Below are 19034 nucleotides of genomic sequence, written 5' to 3' on the forward strand. Positions count from 1 at the left end.
GCGCTCACTGCTCAGGCGAGCGGCGGGCAATGGGGAAAGTGCCACGGCGTTGAACTAGGCTCTTATAGGTAACAATTTTTGATGCCTTGTGCAGAATTTAAGCTTTCACTTAGAACTTTTTTTTTGCACACACAAAAGCAATTTTGGCAGGGGGCCAGGGATGGACAGTTTTAACTGTTTCTAAAAGCCTGTTCCCTTGAAGGCAGTATATAGTGCTAAACCCGACAACGGCAGATAAATGTCAGTACTGTTCAGAAATCTGCCGTTTGCTTCTTTTAACAGAAGTGTCTGACTTCTGTGTACTGTCCTTCTCTGGGTTGCTTTGGGCATCATTAGCTGTGTATAAAGAAATTCCCCAAGTAAGATGTATACAGCTTAAAAATATAAAGCAATTACAGGCTAGCAAAACAGAACAAGCTTCTAACAAACCACTGGATTAGGCATCTGCTGGCCAAACAAGCATCAAGAAAAGGGTGGGCCTCCACTGCTACCTCGGGTTTAATAACTTGTCATTCACTGGCTCTGTTGATGTGGGTAACGCTGGCAACCCACGGAAGATGACTGGGTTTTATTCACTTTAGGATTTTATAACTTTCCACATTGATACTTCTCCTCTTGAATCTTTGCGCTACTGATAGTCTGTCTCAACAACCCTACCTCTATTTGTAATTTTACTTTTCTTGTCTTTCTACAGACCCACATCTGTCTCACAATTTAATAGTTGCCTCAGAAGTCTGGGCCAAGGTTCTGCAGCAAATCCGTATCATCCAGGCTGGGCTTACTCCTTGGTATGCAGGTAGCTGAGTCCCTCAAGCAGTCTCTGTTAGTGACAGAGCAGGGTGAGGGTCCCCTCTTTGGTGGCTCAGTATCTTTTTGTTAGAAGTGACATCATGGTATTAGGCTAAGTTGTCATTTTACCTTCATCTTTGCCTAATGGGTTGCAGCTGCCAGCAAGGTTAAGAGTCATCTTAGTGACAATGCTCATATCTACATCCAGGCTTGCCCCTGCTACCATGGTTCACTCTGGGTGCAATGCCGCTGTGTATCAAGGCTGTGAGTGGTGTTATGTTTGCTTAACAAACCAGTGCTATTAATGTGCATTTGACAGTTTTATCAATTTGTCAGTTCAAGATATCAAAAGGGTTTTAAAGTAGTGAGAATCTATTTCTTGCTTAAGCATATGCAAATCAAATTTTATATCTACAGATTGCAGAGAATTATATAACAACTTTAAAGAGACAGAAATAGGTTTCATTGATGTTAAATACTTTCTCTTCAGTGACAGCAATATTTGCATATGATATTCTAATACATAATGTTTGTCACATCTTATTGTGGGTATCAGTAATCCATTTTTAAAAAAATCAGCAGTTTTCAATGACAATTGATGAGCAGTTCCTGTTCCATCCATAGAGCGAGTGGTTCTGTAGTGAGTTATTTAATTCTTACAGCAAAGTAAACCTTTTTTTCCCCATAAGAAGCTTATTGCCAAAAGATAAGGTGTTGCAGTCCTACCAGAACTTAAAATGTATACATTTTGTCCACTTAGCTTTCATGGAAGTGTGGCATTCTCATTAAAATGACCAGCACATGAACCCTAGCACCACAAAAATCTGCCATTTATTAATTATTAATCAGCAAACTAAAAATAAATGCATAAAATCATTTCTTCTCCTATGCTAATTTTAAAACAGGCAAATGTTCTCATCCTTCTTGCAAACAAGGCAGTGATAGTAATTATAGTAACCTTTTTTTAATATTTATTGCTTGTGTACGGTAGTGCCTCTGAGCCTCTGGCATTTCTTAGGGTGCAGTTACACTGTTTTGGAAGTGGATGAGAGGCTAAACAGCGTCTTCTGAAATCTGAGAATTTTTGCTATGTTTTACGACTATTTCTAGATGAGATATCATCTGTCTTCTCACACTATCCTCAAAGATTTTTTTGAAGAGTTGAAGTCATGTCCTTTGTTCCAAACTTATGAACAATGTATACATTTTTTAATTACTGGGGACATGCTACGATAGTATGTGGTTTATTTTCTGTAACTTGTCCAATAATAAAAACATTCTTGAGTAGTGACAGAACGGCAAATTGCCAGTAACCCAATTTTTTAAGTACCTAATTTAGTTTTCTATTCATATTTGTATAATAGTTTGTCTCCATTTACTTCTGCCGAACATCTGACCTCAAACTATAATTATTTTGCTGAACACCTGACCTGCAAGTGTAATTGTTTTGCTCACCCTTTTCAGTTAAAGTTATCTTAGCTATGGATAGATTTCTCTTAGTGGAATATTTTTACAGAAAAGTGTCCATCCTTTTTATAGTCCCAGCCTTGTTCTAGAAAGTCTTTGAGAGAGGCACATTCCTAATTTAGACAGTTAAGTCTTTTCAGGATCAGACTCTGCTCCAGGCCTGGTGTTGCATCACAGAAGTAAATGAAACTGGGATCAGGGCCCCTGTGTGTGGGCACTGATCATCCAGCAGTTTGTAGAACATGCTGCACGGGTGTGAAGTGATACTCGGTGACATATGGCCATACGTCTGTGGGCTGGAGTGTATCTACACATATGTGGTAATTTGTGTTTTTGTTTTGACGCAGGAAACAAATGCCAGGCACGCCTAATGACCAAGTGTTTGTGTACACTGTCGGGCAGGATCACACCTAAGGCACTTGAGAAAGCCTCTGCATACCTCAGTCCCCTTCATGCTGCTCTGCGTGGTGAGGGCAGGGCAAGGAATTTATTGCCTGCATTGAGCTGCAGCTCCATCCCATTGTCTGCGGGGAGCTCGTTCCCTCTGCAGATGCTTGCGGATCGTTGTTTTCTGGTATGATGACGTCATGCTGAGATCTAGGTGAGGGTAAGTGTCTAGTATTTCATAGACTGCTTTGTCCTTGTGACGGGGCTTCAGGGATGCAGAAGCTTGTTCCTTGGTCATGAAAAGGGGACTTTTGTGTAAAAATGTTGCACTGACAGTAGTACAGTCACCATCGCACTGCGTGCTCTTTCAGAAGAGGCCTTTGGAATAAAAGAAATAATACTTGATGTAAAGCTTTTCCTCTTTGAGGGCATTTCAAGGGAAAACATGTATTTAAAATCACAGCACGAGGCAAGTGCTGATTTATGCCGTTGACATCTTAGAAGATGCAGGCCCTTGTGCCCACTGTGGCTCGTAAAACACTGACGAAAGGGTTCAGCGGGGTTGACGCGTGGCAGGGCTGAGCGTGAGCGCGCCCAGAGCACGCAGCCGACGACGGGTCGCGCCTCCCCGCTTTGGGGGCCGGTGGCGGGATGGGATGAGCTGGGACCGGGATCGGGAAGGGGACCGGCATCGGGAAGGGGACCGGCCCCGCCCGGCGCCTTTTGAAAGTAACCAAAGTTTCCAAACCTCCCAGCAGGCGCGTCTCGGCGGCGCTGATTGGCGGAGCGCCCCGCGGCACGTGACCGGCAGCCAATGGGGCGGCGGTGTCGGGTTTGGGCAGGGCAGAGCGGCGGCTGCGGGCGCGGAGCTCCGCGGGGCTGAGGCGGTGAGGGAGCGGGGCCGCCTGGCGGCGGAGGGGGGCAGCGGGCAGCGCTCCGGACAGCGCTCCTCCGGGGAGAGGGGGGAAGGGTGGTTTCGGTGCGGTACAGCCCCTCCGGGTGTCCCTGAGCCCGCGGTGGTAACAGGGGCTGGGTCGGGGAGGCAAAGGGAAACGGAGCTGGGACTCTGCGGCCCCCCGCAGCTTTCCCTGGGACCTGACTCTCCTGCTGGAGTTACTCTGCGGTTGCTGGAGGGGAGGGGAGGGGAGGGGAGTGTGGGAGCCGTGCCCGCTGGCTTGGCTCGGCTCGGCTCCTTCGTGCTCCGAATGGGAAGCCCTGGAGCGCTGCCTCGCTGACCTCTTGGCTTGCAGCTGGAAGGATCAAGGTCAGGCATTTCAGGAGAGAAAACTTTGTGGATTTTCCTTAGGAACCCCTGGAAAATCGAAAGTACTGAAGCTGAGCTGGTATCTGAAAAGATGAGGGCTTTGCCGAGTTAATCCTTTTGGTAGAGAAGGCCCTGAGAAGATGATAATTCTTTTCAGTGCTGGCTGGGGGATTCTGTAGTAATCCTGGCACTCCGATGACCCCTTCCTTGTCTTTCTCTCTTGCAGTGATTTTCTTTTGTATTGCCTAAACAAAAGAAAATAGGCCCTTGTGTTACAGGGAGACCTTTGTAAGGGGACTATTTTAAGAAAATGTAATTTTCATAGGATGGGAAAGCTACTTTTCAGGAGCAAAGGGAGTTTTGTTTTGGTTTGTAGTTGGGAAAAAATGTCTAATAGGAGCTTCATCATCTCTGCTGTAGATAATTCGGAAGTATTTATGGTACTGTTTTACTCGTAATTTTTTTATTACAATACGAATTTCTCTGACTCAGAGTATCAGGTATTGCTACAAAGGTAGGCCAACATTGTTCACCAGGCTAAAATGTTCTTTTGTTTAAAAAAAAAAGTATTTGGTATGCAGGGTTGTTTTGAGTCCTTTATTCTAGGACTGAAACAGAATCTAAGTTGAGGCCCTCGTGAATTTGGGGAACTCACACTATGATTCCCAAATTGAAGTTCCTTCAATAATTTTGTGTGTGGCTTTTCTTAATGTTTTTTTTTCCTTAAGGATGTTGCAATTCTGCTCTCACGTGTATGAAATTGTTTCCTGCAACATTTATGCTGATGTGTTTTTCTCCTTGCAGAAGTCCGCTCCCCACCCATGAACACTTAACGCTTCCTGTATGATGTGGAGGTTTTGTAATGTCAGTGACCAGCGCTTGTGCTGCTTGCACATAGGCAGTCTGGCCAGATGTCTCTTCTGGCTTCATGTGTGCGAAAACAAATAAGGTGCAGCCAGTGTGTGCCTGCTATAGACAGACTTCCTCTCCTTTTTTTTCCACATTTGCTGATGTTTAACAAAACATTGCTAAAACCTCCTTCACCCTCCTTGCCCTCCCCCCTTTTGTAGTAAGCCTAGGGAATGAGGAGTTCCTAATTGGTTTAATTAATTACTCTCCAGGCATTTTGCATACTGTCTCGGGGAAAAACAAAAATTCATAAGCCCTACACTTTCTACAGGCAGTTTAGAAAGATTTATGTGAGTGCGGTTTTTTTGTTGTTTTTTTAAACAGATTTCAGAAAATAAAAAAAAGCTTTAATACTTTGCTTGAAACTTGGAATTTTTCTTTTCAGTCTAGGTTTGTATCTTGCATCTTTGGTTGGTTTGAAAATCCCTGTGAGATAAGATGTAGTGCAGGTGTGCAGGGAACCTAATAGGTCTTCCTCCTGTGTTGTGGACAAAAAACATGTGCCTGTGGCATGGGACAGTAGTGAAACAATCTCTGCCATATTGTGTCTTCTCTGTGGAATAAGTTTAGGTCCGCAGTCCTTCCGTGTATTTGGAGTTTAACAATTAATTTTGAATTATAAGTCCTATTTAGTAATGGTAACCATGAAACAGAGCATACTCTTAATGGGTAACATCCTTAGTGGGTCCATAATCTCATGTTTGCAAAGACATACTTAGAAACCGAAGGGGACAGCATCTTTATGCTTCTGTGAAAGTTATCAAGGTTCTGTGAAACTCTTATAAGTCTTATGGCTCAGTTAAGGAAAGTTCTTTTGTATGTGACCACACAATCTTAAAAAATGCAAATTAGGACATTCTTTTAGTCCTTCCAAAGTGCAGTGTAAAAACACAAGTGAGAGCCAGATATGAGCATATTCAAGCTTTTGCAGCCACCGGGAGCTGTGTCTTTTGGTTCGAAAGGGTTGCTTGAAAGCTTTCAGGAGCAAGGTGTCTTGCACTCCATCTTTATCTTGTCTGACTTCTTTTTGTTGACTGTCAGAACACAGGTATGGGATTTATTGTAACGCTTGTGTCAGAGGAATTCCTCCTTGGAGACTTCTGAAATATATTTTAACTTGTGTAGCAAAACCAGGCATACCCTGGGTGGAATCTCTGTTCTTGAAGAAATACAGAACCTTCCTGTTGTCTGAGTGGTGAGAAATAACCATCTCAAGGAAACTCTGGCTTGCTGTTCTCTGGAGTGGTTTGACCACAGTAATGGATGCTGGTCCTTGGTTTCTCATTGCACCTGCATCACTTCTTTGTGTCTGAACCTCCCTCCCTGTCCCTCATCTGTAAAAAAGAATTATTTTTTTTTTTTCTTCACAATTCTGCTGCAAGGATTGGGGTGTGTGTGTACACAGTGCCTTGAGCATAAGGACATGCTCATTAACATCAAAGGCACTTTCAGTTCGCTTAAAAATAATAGAGTAGATGTGTCGTAAACCATCCTAGGTCAAGAATGTTAATTATGCTTGGTCATGATTTTCTTTTTAATGGGCAAGGATACTATTTGGAAAATCACTCCTCCTTACTCACACTCCTTTTCCTCTCTTTTTTCCCCCAGTGCATATTTCTATAAATACATACAAAGAGCATCAGCCTTGAGACTTCTTGCTGGAGTTGTATCAATACATCACACAGTGGTTTTATTTGTTAGAAGGAAGACATGTAGCTTTGTCTAATTAACATTTTGTGTCAAGAAACTGAATTGTAAAAGCTAAAGCTTAGTAACTTTTCCCCTCACCTGCCAGCTTCCCTTCTAAATAATAGTGTAATTTCTGAGAGTGTGTAGCTGATACTGTGCACTGAGGTGTGTGGGCACAGCCCGCTCAGCTGTGACAGCTGCTTACTCTTTGCTCAATAATCTGAAAATCACCTAGGCTGTGAAAAGGGCTTGTGCATGCACATCAGAGGGCATTTATTTAATTGTGGTGTGTAGATACTTAAGTCTTCAAGTGGGAATGACGAACTTAAGGTTTTTGATTCCCCTGTGGCTCTTTCATGTGTCGTTCCCGTTTGGGACTATGTCCTGTGACTGGGTTTATGCTGGCGCAGGGACAGCTGGCTGGTCTGGATTGCTCACTGGGTTGCTGCAGTCTATCGGCATACCTAGTCCAGCCAGGTGGTATCCCACTAAAACCTCTGTGGAGCTTTTATCCTCGCTTCCTGGGGAATTTCTGGAGCTCCCCTCTCCCATGTCTCTCTGAGGTATCCAGACATATTGTGGCTCTCAGCTATACATGGATTGTGATATTTCAGATTTAAAGTTGGGTAGCTTTGTCTATGGTGACATAGGGAAAAAATTTTCATGTATCCAGCAGTTATGTCTATAAAAAGCTTAGGTATTCCTGGAAATGTTAACACAGGAAATTAGTGTCCACTAATCCACCGCTGGGGATGTGGCATAAGCATGTAGCAGCTTTGGGAGAACTGGGGAAAGGGACCTGATTACTCAGTAGTGATTGTCTCACATTTATGGTATTATCTGACAGAGCCCTGTCAAGGCTGGTCTTTGGTTTGGTCTCCAGGTTTGCAGTGACTTCCTGGGAGGAGGCGTGCACTGCTCTGCAGCAAAAAGTACTGACGTAGCTCACTGCATTAGCTCTTACACTTGATCCTTTAATTTTCCAGGGGGAAAACGAAATAGGAGTTTTAAACTTTGAGGATTCATCATGGAAGACCCAGAAGGACATCACTTCAGCTCAGTGGAAGAGGAAACCAGATACTGGAAAGAGCTGGCTATGAAATACAAGCAGTGGTAAGGCAGTGGCTTCACTCCCCTAAGTTGTTCAACAGAGTGCATAACACTGCATGCAAAGACATAGATAGCACCACATAGGAGAGTATATTCAGGGTGGCTCAGCTATCTTGAGTGGTAGCAGTAGCAATGCTTCTGCATAAACTACAGCAGCCTGGAGTCCTTTATGCTTATTTTGAGCAGTGAATCTGTGCTGCTGTGGCACTGCTGGTTTTGGTCCCTGCTCTGGTTTGAGTAGGACTGTGTGTGCTGAAATTGTGCCCCTGACTGTAGTCTGTGGACAGCCCAGGTGAACATAACTTACTGCAGAACCTTGTTGACAGCAGATGATCTGGGCCATTGCAGAAAGGGAGATACTGCTGTTCACTCTTTCTATCCCTGTGTCAAACCCAAGAATGGTTTGACATCATGTAGATGGACAAGGATCCCTGTCTGAGAATGGCCATGCTTTGCTCTTCCCTTTAGCTCAGTGTGTTGCTCTGAATACAGAAAAGGGTGAAAAAAATCCAAACTTCATAGACCAGGTGTTCAGGCCTTTCAGTGCTGCTTGTTTAGCTTACTGGAGGATTATTTCAATAGAATTGTTTAAGAATATAAGAACATCTTTCCTCCCATTCCTTCCATCTTTCTTTTTCTCACTTTTAATTGCTAGTCAAAAATGGCTTTGCTAATATTTCCATATAAATAACTGAATTGAATAACAGATTAAATATGCAGATGGCAGTGGACAATGTGCGAGCTAAAGAGACTTCACGTGTCCTCAACACCTATAGTGTGAAAACAGACTTTGGGATTTTTCTATTTGTTTGGGCTTTTTTTTTCATTTACCAGTTTGCTATGGGGTGGCTTTCCATGCTTGATGGGGAAATATTTGCATATGGTCCTCTTTTCCTGTTGAATATGTATGTTGGAGCAGGGCATAGAGCCTTCTATGTTAAAGGGCAGTATTTTTTTTTTTTTTTACCTTGAGTGTACAAGAGAGATTTTTTTTCGTTGTTCATTATGATGAGTTCTGTTGCTGGAATTGCTTTCTAGTGCTGAGAATACACAGGAGGAATTGCGTGAATTCCAAGAAGGGAGTCGAGAATATGAAGCTGAACTGGAGACTCAGCTGCAGCAAACAGAGTCCAGAAACAGAGACCTTCTGTCAGAAAACAATCGTCTGCGAATGGAGCTGGAGTCAGTTAAGGTAAGAGTAGATGATCCATTCAGTATCTGTACATCCTAAGTGCAAAGATGAATGAGACAGGCATGTGCAGATTCAGCTTGGCTTGTGGACAGGGACCTGTTACAGATGTGCAGATTCACATTGCACTGTTACATGTGCAGATTCAGCTTGGCTTGTGGACAGGGACAGGGACAGCATTACAAAGAAATTGAACAGAAAACTGCAAAAAAAAGTCTTGAAAAATTAAGAAATACCAACCTGTTGTCTGCTTTGAGGGTGCTGGATACCTTGGTGATGTTCCTGAACCCTTGTTCGCAGGTTGTGGCTATGTGTCAGGATAGATTTGAGATGGGAGAAAATTGTTTGCAGTAGAGTGGAGAGTAAACATGAACATAACAGAGCTGCTGTTATATTCCTTCTATGTACTTAGTGCTTTTGTTCACAGCTTTCTTGCTGTCTGCATTGTGCAGACACAGATAATATTGCAGAACAATCAAAATACATTCAGCTGTGTTCTTGCATTACATAAGAAAACTCAGTAGTGTTAAACCCTTTTTACATACTTGTGTATTTATTATCTGTCATTCCAGATAAGCTGGGAAGCAGCAGCCGGTGGGTAACACATAGAACTGAGAGGCATAAAACATTTTCAGTCCTGGTTTTGTTACTGAATCTGTCTGTACTTGGGGAAAAATAATTTATTCTCTTTATACTTGGTTAGTCTTCTGTGAAACTAAGAACCAGCTGAAAAGCATTAACTTCCATAATTATAAAACATAAGGGATATGAACTTATTGAGGTGGAACTTCTTACTAGAGTGACTTAAGAAATAATGAAGCTATCTAGAGTACAAAGAGTGATGAGTCTGCATTGTTTCAGTGTCATTAAAGATGCTGCTAGTCCCCTGTGCTGTTTGACAGGTTTAGGAAATACTGGTAAGTTTTCTTAAACTTGAAAAAGAATTGTCACTGAAATTGCTGAAATTCCTGAAGTTTGATCTTGTTGGCCTTTTACTTAAAGGTTGAGGTATAGTCACACAAGAAACACTACACTGTATTTTGTAGGGCTAGGTCAATATCTGTGGAAGCAGAGATTAATTTAATTACACTTCTACGCAATTGGATGCAATAATGAGCTAATGGGAGTGAAGGTATTTGTATAAGTGATTAATCACTGGATTAATCCAAGTTTGCAATGCCTTTTGTCTAAACTGTTGTACAAATTACTGTCTTAAGGAAATACTCTTCCATTCCAGGCAGATGTCCTGTCCCTGTAACACCAACTTAGTGACTCCCTGCTTCCTGCCTGCTTTTTGATAGCAAAACCTCCAAGGCTTGTTTCATTGTATTTGTTATGTTGCACTGTTCTTTGTTCTTGTTGTATTAGTGCCTTAGCAGTGTTAAATGCTCTGCATTTTGTATGGAGTATTGGTCTACTGTTCCATGTAGCCACATAAACCCATGGAAGCTGATGGATTTGGGGAGGAGGCATAAGTTTGACAAAAATAAAACCTGCAATTTGTTTAATTGAGGAGGGTGTGGACTATTTTCTTTCTCTAGAAGAGCTAGGGTAAGAGGGGGGGACAATGAACCAGCCAAAGCAGTTAAGAATGAAAATAGTAGGAAACAACACAGAACCTCAAAAAGTGGAGGATAAACATATTTTAGAAAATCTTAAATTATCGTTCACACTAGATAACTTTATTAAAACATATTCTGCTTGAAACAAGCCTTTTAACAATTGGCTATTCATGCAGCCTGAAAACTGCAGTAACAGCCTGCAGTGAAGGAACAGAGACTCCATTGATGGCCAGATCAGCTGATAGTTTATTACAATTGGCTAAAAACAGAGACTCAAACCTTGCAGTTCTGTTCTTTTATCTGAATCAATTCAAGAGCAAAGCATTAAACTCATGAAGCTATTGAGCAGCAGCGTTAACAGAGCCCGTCAAGGGTTGGTGTCTGCATCTAGGTCAACACTAGTGAACTTTGCCAGGCCCACACAGCTTGTGGCTTTGAGCTTACCAGCCTAGTGTGTGTGCTTGCTCCCCACTCAGAAACTGGAGTTCACACTACCTAAAAATAAATGGAAATAATGTGTTGGAGGGTTTGTTTAGAGAGTCCTGAAAAGCTGCTTGAAAGTAACCTGCCTCTTAGAGCTTGGCAGCTCTTAAATTCGGCATGTAACTATGCTTCAGAGGTCCAGAATTATAGCACTGTCACCACACTGTAATTAAATAAGAATTTCAGAATTCAGAATGGGTGTCTCTTTCACTCGTCCCTTTCTATGCATTTCATGTGCTAGAATAGCTGTCTTCAAATTATCAGTCATGCTAGACTACATGCCATGGTTTTCAAATTCAAGTACATGGATTTGTTTTCAGTGACTTCAAGTGTGTTGTACTTAAATTCTGGATGGAGAAAGCACTTCAGGAATGCTATTTTTACAGCAATCTTGGAGTTTCAAAAAAACCTCTGGCATGTTGAGGTAGTGCAGTAGATGACGTGCTGTGAAGCTTTCCCTGTCACATGAGCTAACTCCGCATATAGTGGCAATAGCAGGAGAGGGATATTTGGAGAAGCTAAGCCTTCCTCCCTGACTGTGCCTCCTTAATTGTACCCTTGTGTACATGCTGTAAAGGGAGACAGAGTTTGTTCTAGGTTTACATCCAAAGCGTGTTGCGTAACTGCACCTGAAATGTTTTATGATCTAGAACTCTGGACCTGCTTTGGGCTAATAAAACCACAGGGGCAGTGGAGAATCCTGCTGGTTCCACAGGAGTATGTTGTCACACTTGGATATATTTTTTTCTTGTTATTTAGGCTCCTAAGTACTGCTTGACTTTTTATTAGAGTTGAAAAGAAGTGGCTTCTCTTGCGTCCTACTTTGCGTGTTTCTGAGCTCTCGGGGCTCAGAAATTATGCTGAGTCTTGCTGTCTGGGACAGCAAGGAACAGCCTTGTGCTGTGGAGGTCAGGAACTGCTCCCCAGCACCATTGTTTTGATAAGGAGTGACAGGAAGAGCTCTTGTCTACTGGCAGCCCAGAAGTATGTGAGCAATTGGCTTTGTTGGCCTTTTACTGTACGTAAGGTGATGTTTCTCAAAAAACCTCACAGGATCTGCCTCTGCCTTTAAAGGGGCTCAGACAATGCCACAGGAAGACAAGGTGCATTGCTGAATCCCTGATATGCTGTTTGATTTGCCTTTGATTAGGAAAAGATTGAAATGCAGCATTCAGAAGGATACAGGCAAATCTCTGCGCTGGAAGATGACTTGGCACAGACAAAAGCTATTAAAGATCAACTTCAGAAATACATTCGAGAACTTGAGCAAGCAAATGATGACTTGGAAAGAGCAAAAAGGTAACCCACCTTCTGTGTTTTCTTTTTCCACCTTTGTTCTGTCCTGTGAGCATGGTGTCACTGAGCTGCTTGTGATGCTGTGCTTGTTAGCACTGCCGTTCTGAACTCATCACTCAGGTGATGATTGTGGTGAAGAGGTTTGTGGCAGATGGGAAATGCGATAATTTTTTTTTTCCCCTTCCACTCCCCTCACTGCACTCTTTCATATCTTACAAGCTAAAATAAAAAATAATAATAAAACAAAGAAAACGAAACAGAACCCCAACATTCTGCCTTTGTTTGTTTAGAAAGGGAGTTCCTCTATGTGCTTGAAGGATCTGGTAGTGACATCTTGTGCACTCTTTTTCAGAGCGACTATAATGTCTCTGGAGGATTTTGAACAGCGTTTAAACCACGCTATTGAAAGAAATGCTTTTCTGGAGAGTGAGCTGGATGAGAAAGAAAACCTCCTGGAGTCTGTGCAGCGCCTGAAAGATGAAGCTAGAGGTTAGGCAGAAATTACTGGTATCTTTCCCTTTCTCCCCTCCTGTCTTGTAGCTGTTCAGTCCTCTCCATATATCTTAGAGCTTGACTTTTAAGTTTACATCTCTTAAATCTTTCTCCTAATCTGTGGTGATGCTTCAGGGCCTTAGGGGGTTAAGAAGAGCCAGTCCAGCTGGGGCATGTGCTGGTCAGGTTTCCTGTAATCCATGAAGGTCAGCTTTAATAACCATTAACCTCATTGTTTCCTGGCCTGTAAAAAGTGGAGTCAATGAAACACTAATGAGGCAGAAAAACAGGAGGGCTGTGACTGACTTCTAGTTACCTTTGAATAGCCTCATGTGCTAGCTTCTTGACATCTGTCAGTAAAGCTGGGTGAGAAGAGAGAGACCATGGAGCTGGAAAAAACACCTTCTATTTTCAGATCTACTCAGATTCTGTGCCTTTTAGTGGTTTCCATAAGCTACAGCCAGAATGTGGGACAAAAGTGCTCTCTCTATCCCTTGGCTAGATAATGGTGTGGCTTCCTTCTGGCCTCAGCTTAGGTTTCCTTCATGTGGAAACCAGGATAGAAGAGAAAAGGGTACAATAGGTTGGATCTCAACCTGGCAGGGAGCTGGAATGTAGCCAAGGTGAGCCACATTGCCTAGCCTCAGTCTTAATGTGCCTCTGGTTACCAGCCTGTAACATTTGGGAAGGAGTTAATTCCCTGCCTCAAAGGGAGCCTTGTGAAAAGGTGTGAAAATTAATAACAGATAATAGCAACTGAACTAACACTACAAAAACATCTTGAGCCACAATCCTATAAAAGCCTTTAGTGATTGTCCAGATTTTGAACTTACGCCTGGAGTAATCTTTACCAGGATAAGTAAGTGACTTTTGTTCCCCTTGTGGAGGTGAAGTATCTTTTGGGCAAAATGAACTCTTGCCTGTTTTTGTGTTGGTGGATACATACTCAAAGGCTTGTTTTGCGTTGCTTCCTTCATAGATCTACGACAAGAGCTTGCAGTGCAGCAGAAACAGGAGAAACCCAAAACACCGATGCGAACTACCCTGGAAACAGAAAGAACAGACACTGCAGTTCAAGCGTCCTTATCTGTGCCTTCAACTCCCTCGGTGCACCGGCTACCCAATGTCAACATACCCACCCCTGTGACATTTAGGAGAGGTGACTGACAGGGAACTAGCACAGAAATACTATTTGATGCCCTTGTTTTTACTAGGGTTTCTGGCTAAAGGAGGGATGAGAAGAAGGGAGCAGAGTTGAGTGTTTCTGTTAAATACACCTAAATCGAGTCACCGTGGTCTCAGTATTCATAGACTGTGATTTTGGGGGCTTATTCATAGGCTGTTCATTTCCATTTGACTTGAACTGTCCAGTAATAATAATTGTGAGGAACAAGATGAGCTGGTGGGACTTTACTATTAGTTCACAACTGTCCCAGAGGTGTTGGGCTAACTTAGGGGAAGGATTTTAAAAACTTCCGTGTGATCTTTAATGTCATGCTTGTGTTACTTGAATTTGCTTCTCTGTGAGAGTAAGTGCTTTTTGAGAGAGGCTTTCTTTTTACTCTGGAACAGCAGGACACTGACAAGTCAACTTAGCTGTCTGTCCTAAATGTCTATATCTCTGCTTTCATATTAATAGTATCAGTTATTTTTTATGAGCACTGATTATTTCAATATTTCAAACCTCTAACGCTAACTCTCTCATCTTCTTGCTTAAAAAGCCAGAAATTTGTGTAACCGTGTTCACACGTATGTGTAAATGCAGGGAGTTGTACTATCACATTCTGTTGATTTGGTATTACACCTCTGAGCACTGACAAAGTTTTATTGTGGGTTTCAGTATGCTTAACCCAAAATTATGTGTTTTGTGTGGAGAAATTAATGCTTCTGTAAAAGTGAGAGGATTTGGAGATTTGTAGTAAAATGAGAGATTATGGTCCTCTCTGAGGATATACCCCTCTGGTCCCACTGCAGCAACAGAGATGCAGAGTAGGCTGGTAGAACAGATCTCTAGAAACCCAAGCCACAGCATGTCTAGAGACTTTAGCTTAGGACAGTCTAACTTGAGCTGTCTCAGGGAGACAGTGCTTCATATTCCTAATGGATATTAAAGATCTGGAGATGAGATATAAAAAGGTGAAGATATTGATGTTTCCTCTGCTCTGTATGTCAGGCTGTCTTCTGACTTCCAGTGTCAAAGCTTTTTTTTTTTTTTGAGTAATGTATCCTTCTTTAACCTGCCCTGCAGGTCTTGAGGACAGTTATGGTGCAACCCCTCTCACACCTGCTGCAAGAATATCTGCACTTAACATCGTGGGAGACTTGCTGCGAAAAGTGGGGGTAAGTGATTAGCTGCTAGCTAATGTTCTTGGAAAGGTAGGGCTGTCTGAAACTGCAGCCAGCACTATTTGTGCTGCTGCTCAGGGGAGACTGGAAAGAGTATCTTGCCCCCAGGTTAGCTAAGCACGGCCTTGAAATTTGGTCTGGACTTAGTATGTTTCTGACCAACCCCCAGATAAAGATGGACCCTGCTCCGCTTTTCTAAGATGTTATCCACGTGGGGATAAGATCTTCCTCTCCAAATTTCTGAAAGCACATGTGCAGAAAGAATAAATTTGCATGAGTATATTAAGAAGAGATCTGCTCCCATGAAAGGCAGAGGAGAAAGCAGGATGGTGCCTGCTGTCCAGAGGGCTTCCAGTGAAGTTTGCCTTAAGAGTTCAATAGTATTTTGAGCAAGGCCTAATGTCACGTTAAGCTGTAATTTGACATCATCTAAGGTAGTGCTGGTGCTGGAAAAGTTATTGCATGACTTCTGTTTTTTTCCCTTATGCTCCAGTGCTGTGTTGGCGCATGCACTTGTATGACTTTTTGATGGGCTGAGCTGCAAACTGATACAGCTGAAGAGTAACCAAGCAACACAGGTGGAGTGATCTAGGATGGGAACATGTGGTGGAGAACAGGGTATCTGTGGCTCAATTCCCTCAGGTGTATCACCTAGTACATACAACCTAATATGTGTCGAGGGAAGCAGATAGCTCAAATGAACATTTAGTAATCTAAAAAGTGATGCCTGTAAGAAAGATGTCAAAATCTCCCTGAGGAAGCTGAAGATTTTGTGTTCCTGATGGTGACCAGCATCAACTCCTTAACCTTCCCTACAGGAAGAGAGATTTCAGCTTTAGAGACATCACTGGCTTCATATCTTCAAAAATTCAGAACTCATGTGGCACCGGGGTCTAGCAGGTTCCTCTGCTAGACAATTCATCCTAAAAGAAGCAAAAAAACCCCCAAACACTAAATGCAATTTTAGTATGCCACAGTGCCATCTTGTGAAAGAGAAGGGTGATATCTGACACTTGCCTCATCTGTGTTTACATTAGGCTTTGGAGTCCAAACTTGCATCTTGCCGAAACTTTGTGTACGACCAGTCTCCAAACAGAACCACGGTGTCCATGTACATGAACAGAGATGTCCTTGAAACACGCCTGAGTCCTCACCAGCCTCTGGGTGATACAGGGTGAGTGCTGTGCTATTCTCTGCTGTTCTGTCTTAGTGAGAACTGTTGGTGTTAGAACTTAGTGACTGGTACTGTTCTATGTAGTATTAAATCTTGGTTTTGGTAGAGACAGATTTGTTTTCAAAAGAGATGAAATTTAGTTATTCAGGATTATGATTTGAATGTTTCAGATCAGTTTAAAATTTGGAATCACTAGCTGCTGAAATTCAAAGACTAGGTGGAATCAAGTTTTGAAAATGGAAAATTCAAAGCAAATGTAATACGTGTTTTATTATAAACGCAGTGTTTAAATGGGACAAAGTACAACAGAAGATCCTCTTGTTTATTAGCTCAATTTGTTTTATGCTTTATGTTCGTGTACAAGTGATGTCTCAGAAATGTTATGGCATGTAGGGACCTCCCTTATCACAGGGTGGTGACATTCTTATTTATGGGAGAACTGTAAAAAAGGCAAATAGTGGGTTCACTCAATCAGAATGCTTTACAGCTGCTAAGATATGTTTCCAAGGAGCAGCTGACAGGAAGTTACCTAACTTAACTTATTAATTTGTCTGAACACTTAAACTGGTTGTCTTTTTTAAAACAAATGAAGAAAAATCAGCAAGATTATTGCAAATTTCAGTTCAGAGTCTGCTTAAACCCTGCCAGTCCTGTACTGCACATTCTTTAGATTCTCTGTAAATTAAATGCCTATAGTAAAGTTTGTTCCAGACTTAATTGTTCAGCTAGAACTTTGCTGGGAATACTGGTTTGTCCTGTTACCCAGTGCCCAAAGTTGTTGTGTGGAAGGAGTGCTCCACATTTTACTTGCTATCCCAGCCTAGGGAAAAACCTCATGAAAGCTCCTACAAGAAAGCATCAAGGGCCATACATTTACCTATTCGTGCAGCTGATTATATATCTACTACTGTAATGCTAGAACTGAAATTCCAACACCTGTAAAAGATAGCTTCTCACTACGCAGAGGAAAACGGAGCCCTGTGTTGCAGTGGAAATTCAGCCCAGTTAAGTAACGGGTTCACTTAGCACTCAGAGTGATAGTCTTTTATCTGTTGATTTCTCAAGATGAGTGGTGTACTCTGGAAGAACCAGTTACTCTGAAGGTGGTAAAACTGAGTGAGAAATGCACCAACTTCTATTTTATATTTGCAGGTCAGTGAAACGCCTGGAGTTTGGAACACGGCCTTCAAATATTCCAGGACCAATGAGCCATCCCTCGCCAAGTGTTGTCAAGATGCTGCTATGAAAAGCCTGTCTGGCTTTGGAAAAAAAATATTTTAAACTTTAGTTTTAAAGAGATATCAATGAACAGTCTCGGGGTAGGTGAGAACTGAGCAAGAAGCTACAATTGGCAATGGCCTCTTGTGGCCTTGCCCAGTCTGGCCTCTAGGCTGAGTTCTGTGGGTAGTGTGGTAAAGCAATGCTGCCTAGCAGTGCAGGACTTAGAATTGCTTCCTACGTCAGTTGCTGTGAGTAGCTCCTTCAAAGTTGCTTCTTTTGACACTGCCAGTCAAAGCCATTGTCCCTCTACCTACAACAGAGACAGTATTCCCTATGCAGCTCCTCAGGCTTTGGCTTTTGGTGTTTATAATACAGCAGCATGGATTTCTGGCTTAAATTCTAGTTGTGCTGACTTTCTATCATGGGTGTCGTGTGCTGCAGTCGCCCAGATTAGAGGAGTATTTTTACATGGAGAAGGGTGTATTTCTGAGGGGAAGCTGCTCAGCTCTTTGTGCGATGCTTGCTGCTCAGAATCTTGCTACACAAAACCCTGCCTCTATAGGGGTAAGACAGTTTTGTAAGCAATAATTTGCCATTAAGAACAAGTCATGGTTAAATGTGTGGAATGCTTAGTGCCTAGAGTACTCAGGAGATCCCAGAGCTAACAGCAAGGTAGGAGACTTTCTGGACTGGCTTAGACATCTTTTTTGCCATACTGTGGCCCCTAAAGTGTGGCTGTTGTAGGAAGCAAGAGACCTGATTAAGTTCCTAGTCATAACACCTTAATAAGTGGGTTTTACTGCTTTCCACACCTCCCTTTATTAATGTGCCTTGGGTATTAGAGGTTTTTTTCTTGTTTTATTTTTTCTATGAGAATATATGCTTTCAACTGTTACTAATTTAGAAATGTTTTTTTAATCTGAAAAGTCATTTATGCTAGACAAGTGTATATGAGTAGAGAATTATTTTTAAAACAGTTTTGTTCCCCTATAGAATATTACTGCATTTTGGTTTGTTTTTTAAATGAGGTAGGTTCACTCACAGTATTAATGTACCTTATGGAAGCCTGTACTTGCAAAAATAATCATGACTAAACAATTTTTATGCTTTTTTGGCAGGGGGTGGGAAGAGCTTACTTGACAAAAGAATGCATAAATGGGTTAGGGGTTTTTTGTTTTGTTTTTGTAAGAAAATGCTGTGAAAACAGCCACTGATGCATCTGTTTCTCTGGAACATGAAATAACCACAGATCATTCCCGTTATTTAGGCCATCTACAAAGTTGGCTTGACTGGAGAGCAGAATAAAGCTTATTTTGAATGCTAGTTGTTGATTCGTTTTGAGTTTTCTTGCAAGTTGTCACTGTGGTTTCTGCACAGATGTTTGCTATCAGTTTCTCATCTGTTTTTGATCCATGAAGCTGAAAGAGACATTGTTGGTTTTGCTGAACCATATGCAAAGATTTTCCTACATCCCTTCTCATGGTTTCGTGCCCTAAGGAATGTAAATATTGCTATAGCTAACGATGCCTCTGGGATTTACAGTGCTTAGTATTGCCATTGCTCTCTCTTAAAATCTTGAACTCTGGCTGTTTTAACATGATTTTTGTTCTCTCCTCTGACACAGGGAGTTGACACTCTTTTCTTACCCATGAGGAG

General features: G+C 42.1%; 1 protein-coding gene across 3 annotated transcripts; it reads left to right on the forward strand.

The window, feature by feature from the left end:
• Positions 1-4: 4 nt before the first annotated feature.
• On the forward strand, positions 5-18701 carry NDE1 (nudE neurodevelopment protein 1). 3 transcript variants are annotated; one of them, XM_068422461.1, is made up of 11 exons: positions 5-68; positions 695-788; positions 2604-2863; positions 7492-7618; positions 8654-8807; positions 12000-12148; positions 12498-12634; positions 13617-13796; positions 14886-14977; positions 16021-16157; positions 17310-18701. In XM_068422461.1, the coding sequence occupies exons 4-11, from the start codon at positions 7533-7535 to the stop codon at positions 17401-17403; spliced, it is 1029 nt and encodes a 342-aa protein (XP_068278562.1). In that variant the 5' UTR covers positions 5-68; positions 695-788; positions 2604-2863; positions 7492-7532; the 3' UTR covers positions 17404-18701. The 3 variants fall into 3 exon arrangements, with proteins under 3 accessions (XP_068278562.1, XP_068278561.1, XP_068278560.1); XM_068422460.1 differs by lacking the exons at positions 5-68; positions 695-788; positions 2604-2863 and adding an exon at positions 3482-3530; XM_068422459.1 differs by lacking the exons at positions 5-68; positions 695-788; positions 2604-2863 and adding an exon at positions 3620-3907.
• Positions 18702-19034: the final 333 nt, after the last annotated feature.

This window comes from Nyctibius grandis, chromosome Z, assembly GCF_013368605.1.
Source record: "Nyctibius grandis isolate bNycGra1 chromosome Z, bNycGra1.pri, whole genome shotgun sequence".
NCBI lineage: Eukaryota > Metazoa > Chordata > Aves > Nyctibiiformes > Nyctibiidae > Nyctibius > Nyctibius grandis.

Excerpts from the sequence above, each read along its gene's own strand:
- NDE1 (XM_068422461.1), top strand. The coding sequence starts at position 7,533 with ATGGAAGACCCAGAAGGACATCACTTCAGCTCAGTGGAAGAGGAAACC. Across the intron at positions 12,149-12,497 it reads GACTTGGAAAGAGCAAAAAG|AGCGACTATAATGTCTCTGG; the intron begins GTAACCCACCTT and ends ACTCTTTTTCAG. Across the intron at positions 16,158-17,309 it reads CAGCCTCTGGGTGATACAGG|GTCAGTGAAACGCCTGGAGT; the intron begins GTGAGTGCTGTG and ends TTATATTTGCAG.